The sequence below is a fragment of the Macaca mulatta genome, chromosome 2 (assembly GCF_049350105.2).
Source record: "Macaca mulatta isolate MMU2019108-1 chromosome 2, T2T-MMU8v2.0, whole genome shotgun sequence".
Taxonomy (NCBI): Eukaryota; Metazoa; Chordata; class Mammalia; order Primates; family Cercopithecidae; genus Macaca; species Macaca mulatta.
Genome location: NC_133407.1, coordinates 3,235,656 through 3,263,347, shown reverse-complemented (window position 1 = coordinate 3,263,347; position 27,692 = coordinate 3,235,656). Strand labels below are relative to the sequence as shown.

The window sequence follows — 27,692 nt, the reverse complement described above, 5'->3', positions numbered from 1 at the left end:
AAAAAAAAAAAAAAGAAAGAAAGAAACCCAAAAAACAGAGCAGACATTGGTGAAAGTTTAACCTGATAATTTATTTGTGGGGAAAAAAGCTAGTTTTGATGAGAAAAAGTTCAGTCCTTTCCTTGTAAATACAAAGAAACTCAACAGGAATTTTAAAGGTAGTAGGCCAGAAAATGCGACAGTAACTCTTATACTTCTTTTCAATTAAACAGATAAATCAAGTTGAAGACGAGTGTTAAAATACTATTCAGCCTGAATATTTATCAGTCTATATATCCTGTTGTTCAATTGGCTTTTGATTTAAAAAAAACAACAGATCAACAAACTTTATAAGAGCTACCACCACAGTTAAGAGTGATGAAAATAAATTAGTCCCCCCCCCCGGAAAGATACTGTTTAACTTCTAAAGCATAAAAAGCTATATATCTTATACAAATTAACCAGTGTTTTTACAAAAGTAATGCAGTTTTGGACTGATGATATTACACTGTATTTGTGGTAAAGTACTAGGCACAAGAATATATATATCAATTAGGCATTTTCAGTCTAATCAGTCTCTAAGTTTACCATTTAATTCTTGGCAATATATAATAACTGGTATGCATTTTGGTACTTAAGTCATGAATTGTGGAGAGCAAGAAGCAATGTATTACAGTCACAGGGTTTATATCTAACAAACAATTGCAGTGTTGAACAAATCTCTTCTATGAACTTCGTAATTTGTTTTGCTGTTGGTCACTTGGAGTAGATCCTGCAAAGATAAAAGAAAAAGTCAACATAAATTGTTATATTTTGTCAACCCCAGCTAAAGTTCCCTTCTACTAGCATGCGTGATAAGCAAATATAAAAATTTTAAAAACAAATAAGGTGTATTTCATGTAGGCTGATTTAGACTGAAATAGAAGAATCTATATACTCCCCTAAATAGTCTAAAGAACAGAAGTGTCTACTTTCTGATAAACAGGTTTCAGATTGAACATTTCTGTAAATCACAGTTGGAAAGGTAAGAGTTTACGACAACTCAAATGTCCAGAGCTATAAAAAGATATATATTTATTACCTCAAAGCTATGAAATATCGCCTAAGAGTCCAAACATGTCATTTTTCTCCAATGAATTATGTGAATGGGGGAAGAAGGGGGGAAGGGAGGAGACTGACATTGTCCAAAAACTAATGGGTTCTATAGAACTCAGAGATCTTAAAAGCTGGTAAAATGTTAAGGGCCCAAAAAGGGTAGGGGATAAATAAGGTACTTATTTCCCTAAGTCTTATCCTATTCTTGTGGGTTTTGTAATGCTAAGCAGGATATACTCCTTTGCAAGGTGTACTTCATCTCCAGTTAAGAAAAATCAGGCACTGAGCTAATACAAAATTTTAATCCTCCATTAAACTTAAACAAAAAAATACATTTATGTACTAAATGTGTGAAATGTAATATCTTATAAGCAGAGACGGACAAAATGCCATAGTTATTTTTCCAAAGAAATGGCGTTAAACAAAAAACCCTACCTCTGTAACAAAAAATAAAATAAAAATGAAAATGGATAATAGAAACATACAACAGCTACTACTTAAGATGAAATTTGCTCAAATTAATATAAGTTAAACAGACGATGGAGTATATAATGGAAATGAAAGGCTATATGAAATAGACTAAAAGGCTGAAGCATATTATGGAATAACAAAAAGGACTGTGACCCTGACACTATGAGACAGTGACTCATCAGGCTGTATCATAGAATTATTCATATTTCATACAATGCTTACCAAAATGGTAATATAATAATAATTTAATTTCCTCAGACTTAACCACTCTGGGCACCACAAATAAAATGTTACACCTCCACTGAAAAGTATGAAGTTTGTAAGTACAAGGAGTAGATAGTGGGCACAAAAACTTTCTTTTTTTTTCTTTTCTTTTTTTTTTTTTTTTTGAGACGGAGTCTTGCTCTGTAGCCCAGGCTGGAGTGCAGTGGCCGGATCTCAGCTCACTGCAAGCTCCGCCTCCCGGGTTCACGCCATTCTCCAGCCTCAGCCTCCCTAGTAGCTGGGACTACAGGCGCCCGCCACCTCGCCCGGCTATTTTTTTGTATTTCTTAGTAGAGACGGGGTTTCACCGTGTTAGCCAGGATGGTCTCGATCTCCTGACCTCGTGATCCGCCCATCTCGGCCTCCCAAAGTGCTGGGATTACAGGCTTGAGCCACCGCACCCGGCCGACAAAAATTTTCATTAGTGGTGCAGAATATTCACCTTCATTAAATACCAGAATGACGGTTCATAAAAGTTAACTAAAGCCTATTTCCTAGGACAGATTAGGAGTTGCTAGGCTGCAGGGGCTGGGTGTCTAAGACTGAAAAATAAAAACAAAACCAAAAACAGTTAAATAACTGTGAATCCAATAGTCAAAAGAATCCACATTAGAAAGATATGACATATTTTATACCTAAAGGGATGTAAAAACAAATATTCCATACTAAAAACATGCTTCATTTAAAAAATTTTAAACGTTAGATCGTTATGACAAATACAACATGACCTAAAACATTCAAAACAAAATATAGCCTAATATGAAGACAAACATCCTGGCCTAAAGGCAAGTAAACCATAAGAAAGCCATATAATAAAACATATGGTCTAAAATCAAATCAACTCTGGGTATAAAAACTTTATTATTCTGAAATTGGCCACGGGGGTTAAAATTTTAGAAGTATTTGGTATAATAAAGTGAATCTCAGCAAAATTTTGTTTTTTCACAAGTTTAAAGCAAAATAAAGTCTATGATCTTAGACACAGAGCATCACAAAAGTCTCAGTGACATTTTCCAAACATCTAACCTTGATTTGATTCTTCCGTATTCATGCTTTCTCCATCTGCAGTCTCTAACATTTCTTCATCTTCATCATCATCATGTAGGTCTTTTGAAATTAATTGTCTAGCTAGTTTGATATTGAGTCCTTCATTGTAGTGAAGCTTCCTTTTCATTTCAAATTGTCGCTTTTTTTCTATAAGATGAAAAATGTAAACTTAGGAAGTTTGATCTCAAGGATTGGCCCACACCTGTTTTATAAATAAAATTTTATTGAAACAGTCATGCTCATTTGTTTTTGTCATGCTTAAGGTTGCTTTTGTGTTCAATGGCAGAGTTGAGTAGTTCGTAATAGAGACCACTGGACCTGCAAAATTTAAAATATTTACTATCTGGCATTCATCTCGATGGAAAAACAGGAATATATCCAGCCATTAGAAATTGTATTTGTGAAGAAAGATTAAAGCTATGGGAAAATCATCCAGAAAGAGTTAAATGGTGAAAAAAAAAACGAGTTACACCACCATATACTATATTTATTATGTACAATGCCTGTCACATACACACACACAGAGAAAAATAAGACTCAGCAATTAACAGTGGTTAACTCTGAGTCAAGGAACAATGAAGTAGTTTTAATATTTTATTATCTTCTATTATTATAATTAAGAAAAAATCTTTTAAAACAATTCTTACCTGTTAAGAAAGTGCCATGATTTAAGACATTGCTGGCTAAAAACATAACCTCATTTTCAGAGTAATTTTAAGAAAAACCTATTATAAAGTAATGATGAAGTGACTCCAAATTATTCTTTCATTCTAGTCTTCACCATAGAAACATAAAGCTGGCAGCAATTCAACACAACTGATCACATTTTATTAATAGTTGCTCTTTAAAGAGGAACTATTTATGAATACATCATTTTAAGGTTTTTAACTTCCTTAGATCAGAAAATTAAAAAAAAAAAAAAAGCAACAACAGAAAAGGGGGGGCCAATATAAAATTGCCAGCTATTTAAAATCATTCACCGTTGTTTTCTTTTTTTCTCGATGGAGTTTCACTCATTGCCCAGGCTGGAGTGCAATGGTGCGATCTTGGCTCACTGCAACCTTAGCCTCCTGGGTTTAAGTGATTCTCCTGCCTCAGCCTCCCGAGTAGCTGGGATCACAGGCATGTGCCACCACTCCTGGCTAATTTTTGTGTTTTAGTAGAGATGGGGTTTCACCATGTTGGCCAGGCTGGTATCGAACTCCTGACCTCAGGTGATCCACCTGCCTTGGCCTCCCAAAGTGCTGGGATTACAGGCATGAGCCACCATGCCCAGCTTCACCATTGTTTTATTAAAAATTTCATTAAAATATTTCAATGTCAAAAAAGCACGGAGGCTGGATGCTAGGGCTCATGCCTGTAATCCCAGGAGTTCAGGACCAGCCTGGGCAACAAGGCAAGATCCTATCTCTACAAAAAAATTTAAAAACATTAGCTGGGCGTGGTGGTACACGACTGTGGTCCCAGCTACTGGGAAGGTTGAGATGGAAGGATTGGCTGAGCTTAGAAGGCTGAGACTGCAGTTAGTCGCAACTATGCCATTGCACTCCAGCCTGGGTTGACAAGCGAGACCCTAGCTCAAAAATTATTTTTTAAAAAGCAGAGACATCCCTCAATAAAGGTATTTAAAGTACTTTCTTCTTTTTTAAAAATTTTAATTTTTAGAGATGAGATCTCACTGTTGCCCAGGTTGGCTTCCAACTTCTAGGCTCAAGCAGTCCTCCCACCTCAGCCTCCCAAGCAGCTGGAACTACAGGTGCATGCCGCCACACCTGGCCTCCAAAGTACTTTCTCTTTGTTTGTTTTTTTACCAGAGACGGGGTTTCACCATGTAGGTCAGGCTGGTCTTGAACTCCTGACCTCAAGTGATCCACCTGCCTTGACCTCCCAAAGCGCTAGGATTACAGGTGTGAGCCACCGCACCTGGCCAGTACTTTCTTAATTCCCTAAGCTTTTATCAATATCTATACTTATATTTTTAAAACTTATACTAAAGGCCAAGCGCAGTGGCTCATGCCTGCAATCCCAGCACTTTGGGAGGCCAAGGCAGGCAGATCACGAGGTCAGGAGTTCGACACCATCCTAACACGGTGAAACCCTGTCTCTACTAAAAATACAAATAATTTGCTGGGCATGGTGGCACGCATCTGTAATCCCAGCTACTCAGGAGGCTGAGGCAGGAGGATCACTTGAACCCAGGAGACAGAGGTTGCAATGAGCAGAGATCACGCCACTGCTCTCCAGCCTGGGCAACAGAGCAGGACTCTGTCTCAAAAAAAAAAAAAAAAAAAAGAACTGTAATAATTACCCAGTTTAGACAATAAAGTATATGAACATACAGTAAACATTCTGCCATGGACATAATGATTTATATAGTTTTTAAATCATTACAAGTTGAGTTATAATTTAATTCCCTATTCTTGGTTAAAGATTTCTGATTTCCCCCCTTTATGTTTTCAATGTTTCTTTTGGTTTGTTTTTATTTTGTGAAGGTACATCAGCAATTTTCAATGTTTGTAAGACATATATATATATAATATATTGTGCATTTGTTCTATTATTTTCTCAGTATGAGCCAGTGTTTTTCAAACTGTGCATCATGATTATTTGTTTATTTAAGATAAAGTCTCACTCTGTCACCCAGGCTGGAGTGCAGTGGCATGATACCGGTTTACTACAACCTCCACCTCCCAGGTTCAAGCGATTCTTGTGCCCCAGCCTACCGAGTAGCTGGGATTAGAGGCGCACAACACCATGCCTGGCTAATTTTTAATAGAGGTGAGGTTTCGCCATGTTGGCCAGGCTGGTCTCAAACTCCTGGCCTCAAGAGATCCTCCTGCCTCAGACTCCCAAAGTGCTGGGATTACAGGCGTGAGCCACCGTGCCCGGCCATCATGATTCTTTATTAAGTCATAACTAGCATTTAAAAAGGTTAAGGTAGACTATTTATATGAACACAACAAGTGAATTATTCTTTTTATACCTACTTTTACTTTTTATGGGGGAATATCTGAAGTTGTTAAAAGTTAACATTTAGTGAGTCCTCACAATATGCCAAGATCAGTGCTAAGTGCTTTAATTGTTTTAACTCATTTAATAGTCACCAAAATATTTTTACAGCTCCCAATTTAGAAATGAGAAAACCGAGGCTCAGAGAAATTATGCAAATTAGCCAAGTAGCATACCTGGAGCACAAACTTAGGTTTGTCTCCATAGACAATAATCTTAATTGCTATGTTGTGAGTTACAATTTTCTCCCTAAGCTGTCTGCTGTCAATAGACAAACATTTTTCAGCCATGTAACATCTATATAATTCAATAACAACCCCACCAGTGGAACATGAATTAATGAAATTATAATTAGTCAAATGGCTCCCCCTGCCGGTTGACTCGTGGAATTACAACTTGAGAAAAAGATCCCTCAATTAAAACTGACAGTATGCATTCACAAAAAATTCCTTATTCTCAATAGATCATGTTTTTAAAGAGTAACGAAGAAACAAACTCCAGAAACTATTTCTATTTGAAATACTTCTCAAGGATCTTTTGGGGTATATTTTGGGAAAATAAATTGGAAGTCACTCAAAGTTGAAGAGAGATAATACAACTTGAGAATATGCTACGTGTAAAATTTCTCTCGTACAAATATTAGGCTCAGACCACCACAGCTCTGTTGAACAGGCTATGTTCTGAAGATGGCAGGGAAGACTAGCAAATGATACCTTAGCAGCTATACGACCAAGATCCAGAGACTTCGTTCTAAAGCTTCTCAGTTTCTTCCCAGGATAGGTAGTCCCTACGCTGCAACACTTGAGGTAGGTTTCTACCGTATTTTCCTTCTTCCTCTTTTTTGTGAGTATGTGCTTTTCTTGTATCTTTCCCCTCTACTCGAAGGCTTGGATTTTCCTTTAAAAATAGTTGCAAATAAACTATATACAATTTTTTAATTCTTGAGAAGATTATACATTCACATGAATCAAAAAGTATAAAATGCAACAAGATAAGACACATTCCTTTTCTCCCAGCCTCCACAGGTAACCACTTTTACTTGTGGAAACAGAAAAGCATGAGCAGGCAGCAATGCCTTAAATGTGTATGTGCTGAATGGCCTACAAGACCCTCTTCCATCCCTGTGAAGGGGAGGGCTGTCTCCATCTCCTTTCCTGTGACGCTCCTGCTCCTTTTGATTGGTGGGACCTAATACAGACCTTCACTCTGCATCACGTTGGTTCATTTGTGAAGCTGCACCACTGTCTAACAACAGAAAAAACATACGCAATTGGGAAATCAGCTCTTCCAGCTATCCACTTGAAGACCATCCAAACACTCAATGACTTGAAAAGCATTAATTTAAAAAGTATTCACTGAATATCTACTCTGCACTAAAAAGTACAAAGAAAATAATACTTATAATTACTTTAAAGATGGTAATACTTCCCCATATTCTTGAAATCAGGGGTAAAAAACTGTTACACAACAAAACACACAAGTAGTATCTGAATTTTAAAGATGTTGCTTTCATTTTCCCCCACTCTGTGTCCCCAAAATGAAAACGATTTGCTCATCTTCCAAATAATGGATTTATCTTAGCAAAAAGTACTAGCATCATGCTGCAAGCAGTAAAGGAAATAAACTACCTCGTTCTTCAGGTGAGAGGTCACTATCCTCCTCTCCACTGCTTTCTTGTTCCTGAATCCGATACTTTGGCTCCAAGCCTTCAGCAGCAGCTAACCTATGCAACCATCACGTAAAAAGACATTAACAGTGATGTTTTGGTATTATTTAAGAGCCTTATTCAACTGTTCATTCTTACAAAAACATCTGAAGATCATTATGTGCTAGCTATAACCTGATGAGGAAAATAAAAAGCAAGAGAGCAGAAATGGGCTGGGCATGATGGTACACGCCTGTGGTCCTAGCTACTCGGAAGGCCGAGGTGGGAGGACTGGCTAAACCCAGGAGTTTGAGGTTGCAATGAGCTGTGATTGCGCCTCTGCACTCCAGCCTGAGTGACAGAACAAGGCCCTGTCTCAAAAAAAAAAAAAAAAAAGGAATAAAAAGAGTAGAAATGGGCATAGAAACGAGTAAGCAACAAGAACAGTGGAATGGGTGTTAGAAATCAATAAGCAGTAAAGGAAGAGTGCTTTCATGAATTAACTTATGTTTGCCTTTCTCACTGCTACCTTTAAAAACAGGAGGCAGGGGCCAGGCATGGTGGTTCACCCCTGTAATCCCAGAACTTTGGGAGGCTAGGCCGGTGGATCTCTTAAGATCAAGGGTTCAAGACCAGCCTGGCCAATATGGCAAAACCCCGTCTCTACTAAAAATACAAAAAGTAGCCAGGCGTGGTGGCATGTCCCTGTAACCCCAGCTACTACTGGGGAGGCTGAGGCATGAGAACTGCTTGAACTTGGGAGGTGGAGGTTGCAGTGAGTTGAGATCACACCACTGCACTCCACCCTGAGTGACAGGGCGAGACTCTGTCTCAAAAAAATAAAAATAAAAACATCCACAAGGAAGTGACACATTTCAGTATCCCAAGTTCAGGTAAGCTGGTCTTCCTGCCACCTACATACCTTGATTTTAATCAAGAGACAAGATGATAAAAGTTGGTGACTCAGAAGGTGAAAAAAGGGGAAAAAAAGGAAAAAAAAGTTGGCATAAAAAAGTTGATAAACAGCCTTTTCTTTCTGCTTATACAGGAAAAGCAATGTAGAATGCTTTTAACTCTGCATAATTAAAAACAGCCTAAGTGAAACTGTGCTCCAGTCATTAGTACTTACTTCTTGGCTAAGATGTCTGGCGCCATGGCTTCAGTGGTCTCAGTGTCACTACACGCATCTTCATCATCACCCATCATACTAGTATGACAAGCATATTGTAATTAATACCTGAAACATAAATTTTCAGCCACAAAAACAAGGTAGAAAAACAATTCTATCAACCTACTTAACATATCAATGTATTTATAGCTCTGTTGTTATCTTTGAGGTTTAACTTTATATAGTTCCTATTCAATACAAATACTTAAAAGTATAGCACCCAATCAAGAAAAGACTCCAAATGATTGAAAAAAAATAACAAATACAGTCTGCCTGCGATATCCATAGGATCCACATCCATAAATTCAACCAACTGTGGATTGAAAATAGCCGGAGAAAACAAAAATTTCAGCTGTACTAAACATGTAGGCTTTTTTAATATCATTATTCCCTAAATGGTACAGTAACAACTATTTGCATAGTATTTACATTTTATTAGGTAATATAAGTAACCTAGAGATGATTTAAAATATAAAGGAGGATGTGCATAATTATATACATCTACAATGCCATTTTATATCAGAGACTTGACTGAGGATTTTGGTATCTGAGGGAGGTCCTGAAACCCCCATGGATAATGAGGAAAAACTGTACTGAAAACATAAATGATCTGGAAAAAAAAAAAAACACTACAAAGTTCCAATTATTTCATCCAGTGGGAAGGAACAAGTAATGCAAAGTAACTCACTGTCTGGTTTTAGAACATGCATTTCTACATCAATCTTAAGATAGAAACAAATGATCTATGCAGATACAAGACTGAGTGAAATAACAAAATTATATCCCAAAGACCTAGTTCTGGAAGTTTACAAGTGATTTAGCTTTCTCACTCTACCCTCTAATGAAAAATTTGCTCCACACTTCAGTGCAAAAATGGGCATCCTTAATTCTTAAGCCACTGGGAAGTATATAAAGCAGAACTCCGCTATTTATAAAATACTGCCAGTTTATACATTTCCTGGTTAATGAAGGTGACAAGTCCTACAGTTTAGATGATGCTCTTTTTTTCTAAGGGAAGTTGAAATAAACTGATCTATATTATTGAGTTTAATTAAGCAGAATAGGGTAAAATAAACATTTTGTTAATTCATAGAATTGTTGTATAGAAAATTCTAGTTGTAAAATTTACTGAATTATGTTTATATATATACATGTATATAGAAGCAATAACTTCTTGTATACTAACTGTAAGATTCTTAGGTAATAAGACATGATGTTTCTATAAAAAGTATCTTCAGTTAAATAAAACTTTTTTTTTTTTGAGACAGGGTCTCACTCTATCACCCAGGAGTGCAGTGGCACCATCATGGCTCACTACAACCTCGACTTCCCGGGCTCAAGTGATACTCCCACCTAAACCTCTTGTGTAGCTGGGACTCCAGGCATGTGCTACCATTCCTGGCTTAATTCTTTTTATTTTTTGTAGAGACAGGGTCTCTCTATGTTGCCCAGGCTCATCTCCAATTCCTGAGCTCAAGCAAACCTCCCACCTCAGCCTCCTAAAGTGCTGGGATTACAAGGGTGAGCTACCATGGCTGGTCAAATAAAACTCTCAAAAAGAAAAAAAAAGTCATGGAAAGAAATGATAAAACCGAGTGATGAACTGATAAAAGCAGGACACAGGTATCTCTGCATACACACAGCCTCAATTACTTAGGGACCAAATAACTTCTCTGGTTATTTGAATGGCAAATATCTACCATTCAAATTATATTTATAAAAAGTCAAAAAATAATGGCCATAGCTATTTTGAAAATCTTTTTTTCTTTTTCTTTGGAGACAAGGTCTCCCTCTGTCATCCAGGTTGGAGTGCAATGATGTGATCATGGCTAACTGCAGCTTCAACCTCCTGGGCTCAAACAATCCTCCTGCCTCAGCCTCCTAGGTAGCTGGGACTACAAGTACACACCACTACCTCTGGATAATTTTACTTATTTTATTTGAGACAGTTTCGCTCTGGTTGCCCAGGCTGGAGTGCAATGGCGCGATCTCAGCTCACTGCAACCTCTGCCTCCCAGGTTCAAGTGATTGTCCTGCCTCAGCCTCCCGAGTAGTTGGGATTACAGGCGCCCACCACCACACCTGGAAATTGTTATGTATTTTCAGTAGAAACAAGGTTTCACCATGTTGGCCAGGCTGGTCTTGAACTCCTGACCTCAGGTGATCCACCTGCCTCGGCCTCCCAAAGTGCTGGGATTATAGGCATGCACTGCTGCGCCTAGCCAAATTTTTAAAATTTTTTTGTGGAGGTAAGAGTCTCACTCTGTTGCCCAGGTTGGTCTTGAACTCCTGGGCAAGAGTTCTTTGGGGAAGGGCGTGGTGGCTCATGCCTGTAATCCCAGCACTTTGGGAGGCTGAGGCAGGTGGATCACTTGACGTCAGGAGTTCGAGACCAGCTTGGCTAACATGGTGAAACCCTGTCAATACTAAAAATACAAAAATTAGCTGGGCGTGGTAGTGGGTGCCTGTAATCCCAGCTACTTGGGAGGCTGAGGCACGAGAATCTCTTGAACCTGAGACACAGAGATTGCAGTGAGCCGAGATTGTGCCACTGCTCTCCAACCTGGGTGGAGAAAAAAGAGTTCTTTGGGAGGCTAAGTGATCCTCCTGCTTCAGGCTCCCAAAGTGCTGAGATTATGTTGACCCACTACAGCTGGCATCAACTATTTTTCTAAATCATGTCTGATCTTAATTCTCTTAGGATACTTATCCCCAACTAACACAAGTGAGGACGGCCACTACATTTAATAAAAAGAAAGAACACTCTGATTTTGGATTCTGGCACAATAAAGGTTTTAACACGTTTTAGAAGTCAGGCACGCTGGTGTGTGCCCACAGTCAGCTACTTGGGAGGCAGAGGAGGGAGGATCACTTGAGTCGGGAGTTCCAGGCTGTAGTGTGCTATGACTGTGCCCGTTAATAGTCACTGCACTGGGTAACATAGCGAGATCTTGTATCTTTATTTTTTTTTGGAAGATTTTTAAAGTATATACCTGCAATTTAGGAGAAAAATAAGAATATAAACCTCTTTTTAACATGCGTATTTTTTTTTAACTAATTGTAATTTTATTGTTTTTCCTCCCCTCTATTTTTATTTCAATAGGTTTTTGGGAAATAAGTAGTGTTTGGTTACATGGGTAAGTTCCTCAGTGGTGACTTCTGAGATTTTGGTGCACCCATCACCCGAGCAATGTACACTGTACCCAATGTGTAATCTTTTATCCCTCTCCCCGCTTCACCCCTCCCACCCCATCCCCAAAGTCCACTGTATCATTCTTATGGCTTTGTGTCCTCATAGCTTAGCTCCCGCTTATAAATGAGAACATATGAGGTCTGGTTTTCCATTCCTGGGTTACTTCACTTAGAGTAATGGTCTCCAACTCCATCCAGGTTGCTGTGAATGCCATTATTTTGTTCCTTTTTATATATATTTCATGGTATATACATATATACCATAAAAAATGTGTATTTTTTCACTCAGATTTCATTAGTATTGAGTTTCAGCATCTGTACCTATTTCATTATTTCATGTTTTTTATTTTTACTGTTTTTGTTAGTAACAGGTTATTTCAAATTATCTTCCAAAGTCTTCACCCACTGACTTAAAATACAGTAGTTCTTAACTCTTTCTTCTTTCATTACAGAACAAATGGAAAACTGCAGTTAACTCTATTTTAATGGTAACTTCTGGATTTATGCTGTCTTAATTCAATGACAAAATATTTTAATCTTGGAAATCTTTTATTTTTTTCAATACAAGGTAGGTAGGGCATAACTTTTTTCTTTCCTTTTTTTTTTTTTTTTTTTTTTGTAGACAGAAAGAGTCTTACTATGTTGCTTAGGCTGATCTTGATCTCCTGGCCTGAAGCAATATTCCCACCTCTGCCTCTGTAATCTCAAAGTGCTGGGAGTACAGGCATGAGTCACCATTCCCAGCCAAGGTATTATCTTTTTTTTGTTTGTTTGTTTGAGACAGTGTTTTGCTCTTGTTGCCCAGGCTAGAGTGCAATGGCGCGATCTTGGCTCACTGCAACCCCCGCCTCCAGGGTTCAAGCAATTCTCCTGCCTCAGCCTCCCGAGTAGCTGGGATTACAGGCGCCCGCCACCAAGCCCAGCTAATTTTTGTATTTTTTTTTTCAGTAGAGATGGGGTTTCACATGTTGGCCAGGCTGGTCTCGAACACCTGACCTCAGGTGATCCGCCCGCTTCGGCCTCCCAAAGTGCTGGGATTACAGGCATGAGCCACAGCGCCCGGCCCAAGGTATTACCTTAATTAGGTATCTATACTTATTTAGAATCTTCATCTTCTCATAATGCTTATTGCATTATTTTTGTCTTCATACTCGTTACTGCTGCATAATGTAATTTCACAATTCGTTTAGAAAATTCTGAGACTTGAAATTGCCAAAAATTACATGTAATATCTGAACAACAGTATTACATTAAGTTAAAAAATAAAGACATAAACAGTAATAATGACCACCTATCTTTCAGTGGGTTAAAAACGAGTTACCATCCATGCAGTTATGCTTCTCTGCAAAGAGACTGAGTAAACCCCAGATTTCTACTTGGGAAGCAAACAAGCCCCTATCTCATCTTCCTTTCATGGAAGTTAAAACTAATATGTGCACTATTAGTAGCTAGCAACCACTGAGGTGCAACAAATAAACATTTACTACTATCATTATAATGTAAAGAATGGGTTCCATAATTTTAAAGTTAGACATCACTTATACAATTACTAAACAAATTGCAGTTAGGTTACTGAATTCACCAGTGCTCCAGTAACAAATCTACAATAAAACAAATTCAAATACGCTAATCTACAATAAAACAAATTCAAATAAGCTGTTATCCAGAAGTTCATATTAAATGTAAAATGGAAGTAAGTCACAAGAGGAATGATATCGATGTGACATTACCTATGGTAAGGAGTGCTTGGTTCATCTATTTTCATTAAACCATAGTCTTTGTCGGCTGGATGATACGTCGCCAAGATGTTCATTTCATCCCACTTCTGGGATTTTTTGCTAAAATTAAAAAGAAAAAACGTTTTTCCCAATGCAGAAAAAGATAAACCTGAACATCAAAATTCACAAATGTTCAAATTTCACATTTCAACTTCTATTTGATGGCTAACCTTTATTTTCACATATACTTTCTTAGAATAGAAGCTGACTCAGGGTAAAAACCATTAAGTAACTACAATAAAATGTCAGTAAATATAGAACACTTACTGCCCAAATATTAAAAACACAGTATTTAGTATCTATATCAGGCATTCAAAACATTACTATGACGTGCTTAGTCTTCATTTGGCCTATAAAATAATGCAAGTCAAAATCTATACATTCGCTGATGACAGTAGGCATTTTTGATCTATATACCAGTAACTGGTAAAAAACACAACAGGAGTATTTCATTGGCATAATTTCTTTCTGAGATATCTGTTAACAGTCAGAACATAAATATTCAAAGCATAAAACTACAGAGAAAACCTCATCAAACTCAGATACCACTAAATCATTAGATTGCAAATAAATTACAGCTCTGTTTATTTCTAATCTAGAAAAATAAAGGTGTGCTCAGGAATGGTGTATTCAGATTTATTTGAAGAGCAACAGAAGTTCTCTATAAGTACTCCATTATTTTTGTTTTGTTTTGAGATGGAGTCTCACTCTGTTGCCCAGGATGGAGTGCAGTGGCATGATCTCGGCTCACTGCAACCTCCACATCCCCGGTTTATGTGATTCCCCTGTCTCAGCCTCCCCAGTAGCTGGGATTACAGGCGCGCACCACCACGCCTGGCTAATTTTTGTATTTTTAGTAGAGACGGGGTTTCACCATGTTGGCCAGGCTGGTCTTGAACTCCTGACCTTACGCGATCTGCCTGCCTGGGCCTCCCAAACTGCTGGGATTCCAGATGTAAGCCACGGTGCCTGGCCTATAAGTACTTTAGAAACATCTGTTAAATTTCATGCAATGAAGTATTTAAACAACTATTAAGTTGCTCAATACTCAAATGCTTTAATTTTAAATTCTTACATACTCATTAAAAAATACCTCAAAGACCTTTCTATACGCCAACATTATTTTGTTACATATACAGTTTGTTACTTAGTATGCACTTGGAAAAACCTGCTTTAAAAAAAATCAATGTAAATGTTACACTGATTTAAATAATCCTTTCTGCATTTGGTCTAAATTGTTAAGGTTTTACTGTAGGTATTTTCAATTTTCCAGATCCTGAAATAGTCTTTAGGAATAACATACTTAACATTTTAATAACATATTCCCTTCTCCATACTCTCAAAATGGTTTGATGAGTTACCTTAAAAATTACAGCCGGGCACAGTGGCTCATGCCTGTAATCCCAGCACTATGGGAGGCCAAGGCAGGAGGATTACAGGAGATCGAGACCATCCTGACTAACATGGTGAAACTCCGTCTCTACTAAAAATAGAAAATTAGCTGGGCGTGATGGCGGGCGTCTGTAGTCCCAGCTACTTGGGAGGCTGAGGCAGGAGAATGGCGTGAACTCGGGAGGTAGAGCCTGCAGTGAGCCGAGATCGCGCCACTGCCCTCCTGCCTGGGCGACAGAGCCAGACTCCGTTTCAAAAAAAAAAAGAAGAAAAAAAAAATTATACAGGCAGGTGACTTCATATTCTTTTGCTTTCTACCCTAATATACCCACTGTGTCCCCATTTTTGACTAAGAACTTTTTTCCTTCATTTTTAAAAACTGTGGTAAAACATACATAACATAAAATCCACCATTTTAACCTTTTTGTGTTTTGGTTAATCTTCCCTGTATCATTCCAATTTTAGCATATGTGCTACTGAAGTAAGCACTAGCCATTACGAAGTGTACAACTCTACGGCATTAAGAACATTCACATCATTGTGCAAGCATCACCACCATTCATCTCCAGAACTTTTTCGTCTTCCCCAAGTGAAACTGTACTCATTAAGTACTAATTCTCCACTCTCCCCAGCCCCTAGACCTGGCAACCACCATTCTACTTCTCATCTCTAGAAATGTGACCACTCTAGGTACCTCACAGAAGCGAAATCATAAAGTATTTGTCCTTTCGTGACTGGCTTATTTCACTAAGCATAATGTCTTCAAGGTTCATTCATATTGTAGCATGTGTCAGAATTTCTCTTTTTTTAAGAGCCTGGGTCTTACTCTGTCACCCCAGGCTGGAGTAAAGTAGCATGATCATAGTTCACTGCAGTCTCGAACTCCTGGGCTCAAGTGATCCTCCTGCCTAGCCTCCTGACTAGGTGGGACCATTGGTATGCACTACCATGCCCAGCTAACTTTTCTTTTCCTTTTTTTTTTTTTTTATTTTTTTTTTACAGGTGGGTCTTACTATATCGTCAGGCTCGTCTCAAACTCCTGGCCTCAAGCAATTCCCCGGGCTCAGCCTCCCAAAGTGCTGGGATTACAGGTATGAGCCACCACACCTGGCCCTAATCAAATTAATATGTCTTTAGTATTTGAAAAAAGTCACCTGCCAGGAGTGGGCCTGTGTAATTTTTAAGGCAACTCATCACACTCTTCTGGGACTGAACTAGACTGGGTAAACAGGGCTTGCTTTAACAATATTGATTTCTTTAAATGCCTAGGCTTCTGCCTATCACAGTAATAGTTGAGCTTGTGGCAGAAAACAAAAAACAAACTTAATTGGGAGACAGACATTGAAGGTTCAGGTTTCAGTTACCCTTTACCTATAGAGAAGCAAAAAAACATCTTTTCTTGGACTCTATTTATAGTTGACCCTTGAATGTTATGAGTTTGAACTGTGTGGGTTCACTTATATGCAGATTTTTTTCAAAAAATCTGCTGGAAAATTTTTTGGAGGTTTGCGACAATTTGAAGAAACTCAGATAAACCACATAGCCCAGAAATATTTTAAAAAAACTTAAAAGTTAGTTATGTCAGTTATGTCATAAGTGCAAAATATATATGTAGAGAACAGTCTCCTTTATCATTTACTACCATATTAACAAGCCTAGTTAAAATGTAAAGTTACAATTTATCAAAACATGCACATACAACACGTGGTGCCTCTGCAGTTGGATCCTAACTGCATAAACTTAACTACAGTACATACTATTCTGTGTCACAATTTCATAGCCATCTCTTGTTGCTACTGCGGTCTCCTCAAGTGTTGCAAGTTTGCTTAAAATGCTCTATGATGCAGCCAGGCACGCCTGTAATCCCAGCCCTATGGAAGGCTGAGGCGGGTGGATCACTTGAGGTTAGGAGTTCGAGACCAGCCTAGCCAACATGGTGAAACCCCGTCTCTACCAAAAATACAAAAAATTAGGCATGGTGGCTTGCGCTTGTAATCCCAGCTACTCAGGAGGCTGACGCAGGAGAATCGCTTGAACCTGGAAGCCGGGGTTGCAGCGAGCCAAGATCATGCCACTGCACTTCAGCCTGGGCAACAGAGTAAGACTCTGTCTCAGAAAAAAAAAAAGCTCTATGACGCTAGTTGTTTCAGTGTGAGTAGTTTGTTGCTCCAATAAATTGCCTATTGCAGTAAAAAGTGATCTCTCTTGGTTTTTGAGTATTTTTTGTCCTGTTTAGTGCAATACTGTACACTCTGAGTAACATCATGGGACCATTACAAAATGCCACTAGAGATGCTGGAAGCGCTCCCAAGAAGCAAAGTTGTGACATTACAAGAAAAAGTTGAATTGCTTGATGAGTACCTTAGATTGAGCTCTGCAACTGTGGTTGCCCATCATTTAAAGAAGAATCCATCATAAAGACCATTGTAAAAATAAAATAAAAGGAAATTCACACAGCTGTCACTGTAGTAGCTACACCAGCATGAAAATCTTGCATATTTTGTGAAATACCTTTTATCTTGTATTGCCAATGCATCTTTTATGTGAGTGCAGGATTGCTACAAGACTATAGACTCTAAAATGATTTGAGAAAAAATGATGTCACTATACAATAACTTAAAGCAAAAAGAAGGTGAAGGATCTAAAGTTGAAGAATTTAATGCAAGCAAACGATGGTTTGATAATTTTAGAAACAGGTTTGGCTTTAAAATGACAAGATAACAGAGAAGCAGCTTCTGCCAACCAACAGGCTGCAGATGAGTTCCCAGAGGCCATTAGGAAAATCATTCATGAGAAAGGGCCAGGTGCAATGGCTCATGCCTGTAATCCCAGTTTGGGAGGCTGAGGAAGGAGGATCTCTTGAGCCCAGGAGTTTGAGAACAGCCTGGGCAACCATAGTGAGACACTATCTCTAAAAAAAATGTTTAAAATTAGTCAGGCATGGTGGCGCACACACACCTGCAGTCCCAGCTACTTGGGGGTGGCCTAAAGTGGGAGGATCACCTGAGCCCAGGAGGTCAAGGCTGCAGTGAGCCATCTGCGATTGAGCCACTGTGATCCAGCCTCGGTGGCAAAGTGAGACTGTCCAGAAAAAGAAAAAATTATTAAGGAGAAAGGATATCTGATCTGCCTGTACAGGTTTTTAATGAGAATAAAAGTGCCCTATTCTGCAAAAAAAATGCCAAAAAGGACACTTATTTGTAAGAAAGAGAAGAATGCATCAGGATTTAAGGCAGGAAGAGACAGGTTAACTCTACTGTCTTATGCAAATGCAGTAGGGTTTATGATCAGGACTGTCCTTAACTATAAAGCTGCAAACCCCGGAGCCTTGAAGGGAAAAGATAAACACCAGCTACCAGTCTTGTGGTTGTACAAGGTCTAGACAATGAGAACCCTCTTGGTTCCATCAATGTTCCATAAGGAAATACCTTGCCAATACAGAACTGCTTTTTTAAAAAAAAAAAAAAAAAAAAAAAAAAGCGAGACAGGGTATTACTCTATCGCCCAGGCTGGAGTGCAGTGGCACAATCATAGTTCACTGCAGCCTCGAACTCCTGGGGTTCAGTGATCCGACTATGTCAGCCACCTGAGCAGCTAAGGCCATAGGCGCAAGCCACGTGCCTGGCAGTAAAGTACCTTTTAAAGTTGTTTTGATTCTGGACAATGTGTCTCTCTGGCCACCTATGAACCCTATGAGTTCAACCCTATGGAGGTGTCAAGGTGGTTTATTTGTCCTCAAACACAACATCTCCAATTTAACTTCCAGATCGGGAGTCACAGAGGACTTTTAAGATTCAGGACACATGGTGCTCTATGCAGTGGTCCCCAGCCTTTTTGGCACCAGGGATTGGTTTTGTGGAAGACAACTTTTGCACAGTGTGGGGTCGAGGGGGAAGGTTTCCAGATGAAACTGGTCCACCTCAGATCATCAGGCATTAGATTCTCATCAGGAGTGGGCAACCTAGATCCCTCACATGCAGAGTTCACAATAAGGTTCGCACTTCTGTGAGAATCTAATGCCGCCACTGATCTGACTGGAGGCGGAGCTCAGGCACCTGCCACGTGGCCTGGGGTTTGGGGAACCCTGCTCTATGGAGAACATCATGAAAGTCTGGAAGGGTTTCACCACTGCCTATGCCATTGTTGTTACAGAAAAAGCTAAGAAAGCTGTCAAGTCTGAGGAGGCTGAGACAGGAGAATGGCCCGAACCCGGGAGGCGGAGCTTGCAGTGAGCCGAGATCCGGCCACTGCACTCCAGCCTGGGCGACAGAGCGAGACTCCGTCTCAAAAAAAAAAAAAAAAAGAAAGCTGTCAAGTCTGAAACAACGAATTCCTGCTGGAGAAAACTGTATCCAGATGTTACGCATGACTTCGCAGGATTTATGACAGTGTCAAGCAAGGAAATAATGAGATTGTGGATTATTTGGTGGGGGTGAAGGGTTTCAAGATATGGATATTGAAATTCAAGAGCTAATAGACATCACATCAGAGGAATTAACAGAAGATGACTTGATACCAGAGGAATTAACAGAAGATGACTTGATAGAGATGACTGCTTCTGAATCAGTGCCAGAGGAAGAATATGTGGAAGAAGCAAAGCCAGGAAACAAATTGACATTAGACAATCTGACAAAGAGTTCTATTTGAGATTGCCTGACTTATTTTACAACATGGACCCTTTTATGATATGGACGCTGAAACTAAACAGTAGAAGGAAGATTATTAGTACCACATAGAAGCATCTTAAGAGAAATGAAAAAGCACAAAAGTTAGGCATAAATTATGATGTATTTTCGTAAAATTACACCAAGTGTGCCTGCCTCTCCTTCTATCTCCTCTACCACCCGAGACAGTAAGACCAACCCCTCCTCCTCAGCCTACTCAATGTGAAAGACACCAGGATAAAGATCTTCATGAAGATCCACTTCACTTAATGAACAGTCAATGTATTTTCCTTCCGATTTTAACCTTTTCTTCTCTCTAGCTCACTGTATTATAAGAATGCAGTAACAAATACATGTAACATACAAAACATGAAGTTAATCAACTGTTTATGTTATCTGTAAGGCTTTCAGTCAACAGGAGGCTACTAGTAGTTAACTTTTGGGGGGCTGGGCATAGTGACTCATGCCTATAAATCCCAACATTTTGGGAGGCCAAGGTGGGAGGATCACTCGAGCCCAGGAGTTTGAGATCAACTTGGGCAACATAGGGAGACCCTGTCTCAAAAAAAAAAAAAAAAACAAAAAAAAGGGCTGGGATTATAGGTGTGAGACACTGCCCCAGTCAGTGTGTGCTTTCGTAACAATTTCTGACACTTTAAATTTATTCTTAATACACTTTTCTGTATGTGTATTACACTATAATAAAATATTTTAAAAATAAACACATATTAATGTTTTGGGGTGCCTCCTAATCTCAAAGTAAAACAAGTTATTCCCTAAATGATGTTAACAATATTGAATTAAAAATGACAATTTAGGAGGTGGGCAGATCACCTGAAGTCAGGAGTTCAACACCAGCCTGGCCAACATGATGAAGCCCTGTCTCTACTAAAATACAAAAGTTAGCCATGCTTGGTGGCACACGCCTGTAATCCCAGTTACTCAGGAGGCTGAGGCTGGAGAATCGCTTGCACCCAGGAGGCAGAGGTTGCAGTGAGCTGAGATTGCACCATTGTGCTCCAGCCTGGGCGACAAGAGCGGAACTGCGTCTCAAAAACAAACAAACAAACAAAAAAACCAAGGCAACTGATCATCGTTGCTTAGGATAAAAAAAGAATGAGGAAAGACCTTTGGAGCTTCAAAAGTATCTCTACTGGGAAAGAAAGAAGTCCACACCCTGTAAGTATTTTTTACAAGATAATGATAGAAAAAGAACTACAGAACACAAGCAGAAATTATGTTTTCTTGAAATTAAAAATAAAATTTAATAATCACAATCCCAGCATCCCGTCATTCATAATTTTGATTTCTGCATATTCTTTCCTTTGTATAATACATATAAATATGTATAAGCTATCAAAACATATAAAAATATATACAACTATACATATAAAAAGTACATACAGTATATATAAAATACATATGCTGATATATAAGTTGTAAGTATGTGTGTAGTATAAGTTTTGTGTTTTCTTTTTACCTTTTTAATGACTGTATTTTTTAGATTGATAAATAAGTTTTCCTACTTAAAATAAGGCAGACATGAACATATTTGTACATATGTCATTCAATAACGTTTTAAAGAAAATGTGCTAGTGTAAGAGCCTGAATTAAAGTTTAAGAACTTTATAGTTCACTCCATGTTGCCATATAGTTATTTTTTTTAAAAAAGAGGACTGTTTGTAATGTCCCCAGTAAATTACCAAACCATTGCTAGGATTAGGTATTGTGTGTGTGCGTGTTTCCATTTCAGCAGGTATAAAATAGTATTTAAAAACTGTTGTGTTTCTTTGACTAATATTATTTTACTTTCCTCATGTGAATTATGTTTACATCCTTTGCCTATTAGAAATCTCCCCATAAATTTGAGCTCTTTAGATTTATATAAACCACATTTTATGTAACTTCAATTTTTCCCAGTCTGTTTGCCACTTAGTTTACTTTCTACTGTAAATGAAATTTTAAGTTCTAAATATTCAAAGCCTCACTCAACTTGTTTTCTCAACAGAACACTAAGAGAAAAAGAAATTAGTACAATTATTCAGATCCAAAAAAAGACAACAATATCTTGCAAAAATAAGCATTTAAATAAGGGTATTACAAAACAGACTCCAAAAATGCTAGGAAATCTTAGAAAGTTAGTGAAGTAGAAGAAACTGTCAGCAGAGGACACTGGATATGAAAGTCAGCGTCTCTAAAGTGATGGTAGAATTAACATTAGTTGTGGAATAACAAAACCCAAGGAGTGAGCCTGAGTTTAATCCCAGTATCATCACGAACTGTATGACCTCCTCTGGGGTCAGTATCCCTGCAGACAAAAATAGGGGCACCACCATTTCCATGGCAGATCTGCCATGATGGTGAAAGCACCTGCTGGTTTCAGTTTTCCCCCTCCCTCTTGGGTGACTGGTTTTCCTACAGCCTAAATCTGGTGCTGAAAAAGTCACCGCTTCTCACTTTTACTTTGTTAGCTCATATGGTGCCACCTCAAAGACCTACTGGAACTTCTTGTTGCTTGTGACTTGCTCATTTGATAGTTGTGACTGTGTCTGGAATGGGAAGCAAGATTTTGCTTCAAGGTGTTTTAACTTTAATTGCATATTTCAAGAACTGGTTCTTTCTTTAAATGAAGACTCCACTTATATAGATTGACACAATATAACAATATAAGACTTCAAAGCCTGGTATCATTACTGAACAATTAAAGTAAGACTTAACAATAAAAGTAATTACAAGTAAGCAAAAAGAAACTTTTAGAAAACAAACTTTTTATTTTACTCAGTAAACCTTTGACTGTAATATTCCACATCCCTTTATAGGCAGAAAACGACAAAGTTGAAGCGTGTTTATTTCTTAAATTATATCAAAGGAAATTAAATAAGGCATATTTTTTCAAGCAGAATTTGCCTGCATTATCTAAGACTACTATAGAATTTGAATTGAACAGAATAGTAAACTCCAAAGCAGACTGTGTAAAAAACCCACTGAGATGTGGAAAAAATGAATTTCTATATTTATTTCTATCACAATAAGACTAACACTTGAGGGTAAGGCACTGGGTTAAACACTTTACATTTATTAATTCATTTACTATTTAAACTAAGGCACAGATAAAATGAATAATTCACTGAAAATCACAACTAATAAAGTTTGCGAATAAGCAGCAGACAAGATCCAAACCCAGGCAATCTGGCAGCAGATTAACCACTAAACCATAATCCTTCTCAAGTGATAGGCTTTAGCAATATTTACTGTCATATTTTCAATAATTCCCAAAACACATTTTTTACATTTTCATATCTCTGAAAAAGAATATGTCTTAAAAGGATGGCATCTTATAATCATAATTGGCAGTATTTTTTCTTTCTTGATGGTACATCTTAGAATCCAGTGTCTTGTTTTCAGTAAGATACACATATGTACTCACTAGGCCTGCTAAATTAGACCTTCATAAGTTGTGCCCTATATTCAAGGTATCCTGAAAGAATGGGAATTCCACAATCATAGAAGATGACAGTGGTGTTTAAACTAGCTGAATGCTGTGCTGCAATGTACTGAGATTTATCTATACTTATGTGGATTTATGGATTCTATCCAGTTTTAATTTAACCCTCAAAACTTGGTATCTGACAAATGGTACCTGTAGAAACCACTCCTTAAAGACCTAAGTACTGGTGGGGCATGGTGGCTCTCACCCGTAATCCCAGCACTCTGGGAGGCAGGCAGATCGCTTGAGCCCAGGAGTTTGACACCAGCCTGAGCAATATAGTAAAACTTATCTCTACAAAAAATACAAAAATTAGCTGGGTGTGGTGGGCTGAGGTGGGACAATCATTTGAGCCCAGGAGGTGGAGGCTGCAGTGAGCTATGATCGTGCCACTGCACTCCAGCCTGGGTGGCAGAGTGAGCTCTTCTCGCAAAAACAAACAAACAAAGACATAAGCACTAATGCAAAGTATCAACAATAAAGAAAATAACAGCACTGAGTCATCTAAAAAAATAACCGCCCCGCTCAATGATGGTTTGATCGGTCCTGACAACTGGATAAAAAAATAGAAATGCTAAGACTATTTGAATATGGCTTTATATAAACCTCACTTTAAGTGTACACTGAGTTTTGAGCCTTATCTAATGATAGTAATATAAACATATATGAATTATAAACATATATCTGAAGTATGTTTGAATTTTATTTTTTAAAATTGCTTGGCAATATTTAGGTAAAATAACATCCTCTCACAACTGGGGGATGGGTAGAGTCAAACTATCATCATATTTTACACAACAAAGACACCGATAAAAGGTAGGATTCATTCTCATTATTCTCTGATTCTTTCTTTGCAAGTTTACTTGCTAAAATCTGTAATCCCAAAACCAGCACTTGAGGTCCGTTTAGCAGTTGCTCACAGACTGCCACAGAGCAGAGCAAATTTTGAGTTGCCCAGTGCACATGTTCACAGCTGAGGCAGCATCTTCCCAGAGGGGGTCAAACAAGGCGATGCTCTGCTTTCTTGTTTCGGCTCTTGTGCTGTAAACAAGTGTCCTTTTCGTGGGCTATTTAGTGCTAACTTTCTTGCATTTTTGTTGGTGAATTTGGTGTGTAAAATGGCTCCCAAGTGTAAAGGGCTATCTGGTGTTGGCTGAATTCGTGGAGGGGGCCAACTGTATACTTTCATTGTTTCTGTTCAAAGAGGATCTCATAAAGTTAATGATACTGTTTGCATGAGTTGTGACATAAATAATAATGTATATTTGGTATGGTTTGAACGTTTGTCCTCTCTGAAACTCATGCTGAAACTTGATCTCCAATGTAGCAGTGTTGCGAGGTGCAGCTTTTAAAAGGTGACTGGGTCCTGAGGGCTCTGCTCTGATGAATGGATTAATCTATTCATGGATTAATGGATTATCAAGTGAGTGGCTCTGGTGGCTTTATAAGAGAAGCAAGAGAGACCACAGCTGGTATGCTCAGCCCCCTTGCCATGATGCCCTGCACCACCTTGGAACTCTACAGAGTCCCCACCAGCAAAAAGGCTCTCACCAGATGCACCCTTTCGACCTTGGACTTCCAAGCCTCCAGAACTATAAGAAATAAATTTAGTTTCTTATAAATTATCATTACAGGCATTCTGTTATGACCAACAAAAAACAGACTAAAACAATATTGTATTACTAGTAGAATTAGTTGATTTGCTTTACAGTCACGTAACAATGACCATTAAAAAACCCATCCTTTTTACCACTTGGAACCAAACATCATGAACTTCAATGAATTAGGGTTTGATAGTTCTCTTTAAAAGACAGGAATATAACTCTAACTAGACAAGTCAGTCCCTTTTAAGTGAATCTACCCTGCCACAGATACTACAGAAGAGGCAGCTAGCCCTATGTAGTTGAGTCAGTTTAGTATAGTGGCTTTTGAAGCAGAAAGACCTGAATGTCAATTCCAACCAATTACAGAAAGAGAGGGGTCAATCCATAGATTGGGACCATGGGAAATTACAGTAGATCCAAGTTGAGAATAAACAGAAACTAAAGAAGCAGAGATAAAGAATAAGTCACTTGGTAAATGGACCAAAAGAAGCTCACACTGGAGAATAGCTAAATAACGTAAATGCCAGTGAGGACCACATTGCTGCTGCTGAAAACCGTGAAGCTACATTTGAGCCTTCTGTAGTCATGTTACTTATCTTTTAATTCGTTTTCTTTTCTTTTATTCTTTTTTTTTTTTTTTAAGAGATGAGGTCTCACTATGTTGCCCAGGCTGGTCTCAAACTCCTGGGATCAAGCAATCCTCCCACCTTGGCCTCTCCAAGTGCTGAGATTACAGGCGTGGCCACCACACCCTGCCGTTATTTATCTTTTAACTAACTTGGTCCTCCTGCTTCAGTTATGTTCTGGTGAAATTTTGTCTTCTTAATTCCATGACCTATCCATCACACTCCCCCAGCACTCCATTTAACGTGGCTTAGCCCAAATAGAGGTTGGAAAACTGTGTGCGAGAGAATGTTAACATTCAAGCATCCATGAGCGTGGGAGTTGCTAGACAAAACTAAGGTCCTTTCCAGCCCTAAAAGGCCACGATTCTAACTTGTGAGCCTACTCAATATTTTCTTCAAGGTAACACAAATCCCTAAAATTTACCACCACCAAGCAGTACTTCCTTTTATGGTCCTAAATAAGATCCTTTATACAGGAATGCCCTAGGTTCCTATATTCTGAGATTTCACAAACATCCTCATTTTAGCTTCAAGACTACCAATTTCAATGGTAACTTTTCTTAAGCCTTATTTTCAGAAAGTAGAGTCCTTATATTTTTAGTATCTTGCAACGCCCAAGCCCCCTTGCACTTCTAACCCACTACAGATACTGTACTGCAACATTTTCTCTATGCATCAACGCCTCTTTTTTTTAAAAAGGCTGGTATATTGTTCCATTATACAAACGTACCGTAATTAATATTTCACCAGTTCTTACTAATAGTTCTTACTAATGGACTTCGGGTGGTTTCCAATTATATTACTATAATTATTACATACAACGCTCAGGTCCACAACTTTTTACATGTGTATCTTTAGCGTATGCAAGAGCAACTAAAATATCACTGGGTCATTTCAAGTTGCTCCTCTTTGAACTGTTTTGAGCCTAGATCTATTTCTGAACAGGAACAAAAATCAGAAAGAACCCAAAACTCTGGTTGCAGATGCAGAAATACAGTGTGGCACGATGCTAATGGGAGAAATGGTCTCTTTTATTAGCTTGAGACTAGATCTTCAAGGGTTCCCAAGAAAAGAAAATACACTGTAATTATCGAAGAATTTTAGATACCTCAGAGATGAGGTTAAGAAATAGTAAAAGCTTAACAGTCGAAGATCTGAAGCTTCAATTTCATTCTTTGATGTTCCCGATTACAGAAGTTCAAAGATGATATCTGTTTAAAAAATTATATATATGCATATATGCTAAAAAAAAAAAAAAAAAAAAGGAAACACGATAAACGTCATCGCCCAGCCTTCTTAAAGATCGCTCCCACCCGCGGCTAGCCGGGCAGGACAGACCCGAGCGGCACCCGAGCCGCATCCACGCCGCCCGCCCGTGCATGGGGTCTGGTGGGTAACGGGCCCGGCGGGAAGGAGGGGCTCCCCGGCCGTCCCTCCCAGCTCTCACCTCAGCTCCTCGTCGACACTCCCGCGGGGCTGTTCGGCCGACGCCACCATAGAGGAAGTCGTAGAGGTCTTGTTCTTCAGGATCCCCTTGATGGGCCGGTGCGAGGCCGTCGAGGCCGCCATTGCCGGGCGCTCCGGCTGTCGGCTCAGGGTCGCTGCTTGGCGTGGGGTCCGCGAAGAGAAGGGTCGGCACAGCAGAGACTCGCAGGCAGCCGCGGAGCCCGCTCAGGGCTAAAGCGGCCCCACCTGCTGCCTCGGAAACGGCTACCGGAGCGGTTGTCACGACACAACGACCCCGACGCCAGAGCCAACGCCGAACGGGTGGCGGCTCCTCGCGCTCCTTTAGCCGCCAGCACTTGACCCGCCGCTCGCGGAGAGACGCCGGCCTAGAGCTCCAGCGCGGGCGCGACGCCGACGCCGAAGCCAAGCGGGCCCGCCCTCTCGCGATATCTAGGGAGGGGGCGGGGAGGGGGCGGGGCGAGAACAGAGCCGACCTCCTCGCCCCGCCCCCTCCGTCCCGCCCGCGCTCCTCGCCCGCCCCCGCGCGGCGCTGTGAGGCGGGAGCTGTTTCCGAGAGCCAGCGGGAGAGCGCCCGGGCCTGCTGCTGCCCGGACCCGCGCGTTTCTCGAGCAGCCTCGTCCCACCACCTTGGGAGGCCGTAGTGTTATTTTTATTTTTCGGATCAGCAGCCTGAGACTCGGTGACGTCACTCCGCAGAGAGGTTAGCTGACTTGAAGAAAAGGGACATCTCTTTCCGTTTCCCCGGTGTAAAAAGCCGAACTGCCCGTGATAAAAGCATGCACTGCCAACACTGGAGTGGTCCTT

General features: G+C 39.4%; 1 protein-coding gene and 1 pseudogene across 1 annotated transcript; both read right to left on the bottom strand.

The window, feature by feature from the left end:
• PPP1R2 (protein phosphatase 1 regulatory inhibitor subunit 2) lies at window positions 1-27,234 on the bottom strand. Its single transcript, NM_001260681.1, has 6 exons — window positions 26,869-27,234; window positions 13,601-13,708; window positions 8,640-8,717; window positions 7,494-7,588; window positions 2,836-3,003; window positions 1-751 (listed from the first exon to the last, which is right to left on the bottom strand). The coding sequence occupies exons 1-6, from the start codon at window positions 26,988-26,990 to the stop codon at window positions 705-707; spliced, it is 618 nt and encodes a 205-aa protein (NP_001247610.1). The 5' UTR covers window positions 26,991-27,234; the 3' UTR covers window positions 1-704.
• Window positions 6,911-7,028, bottom strand: LOC114676609 (U6atac minor spliceosomal RNA; annotated as a pseudogene).
• Window positions 27,235-27,692: the final 458 nt, after the last annotated feature.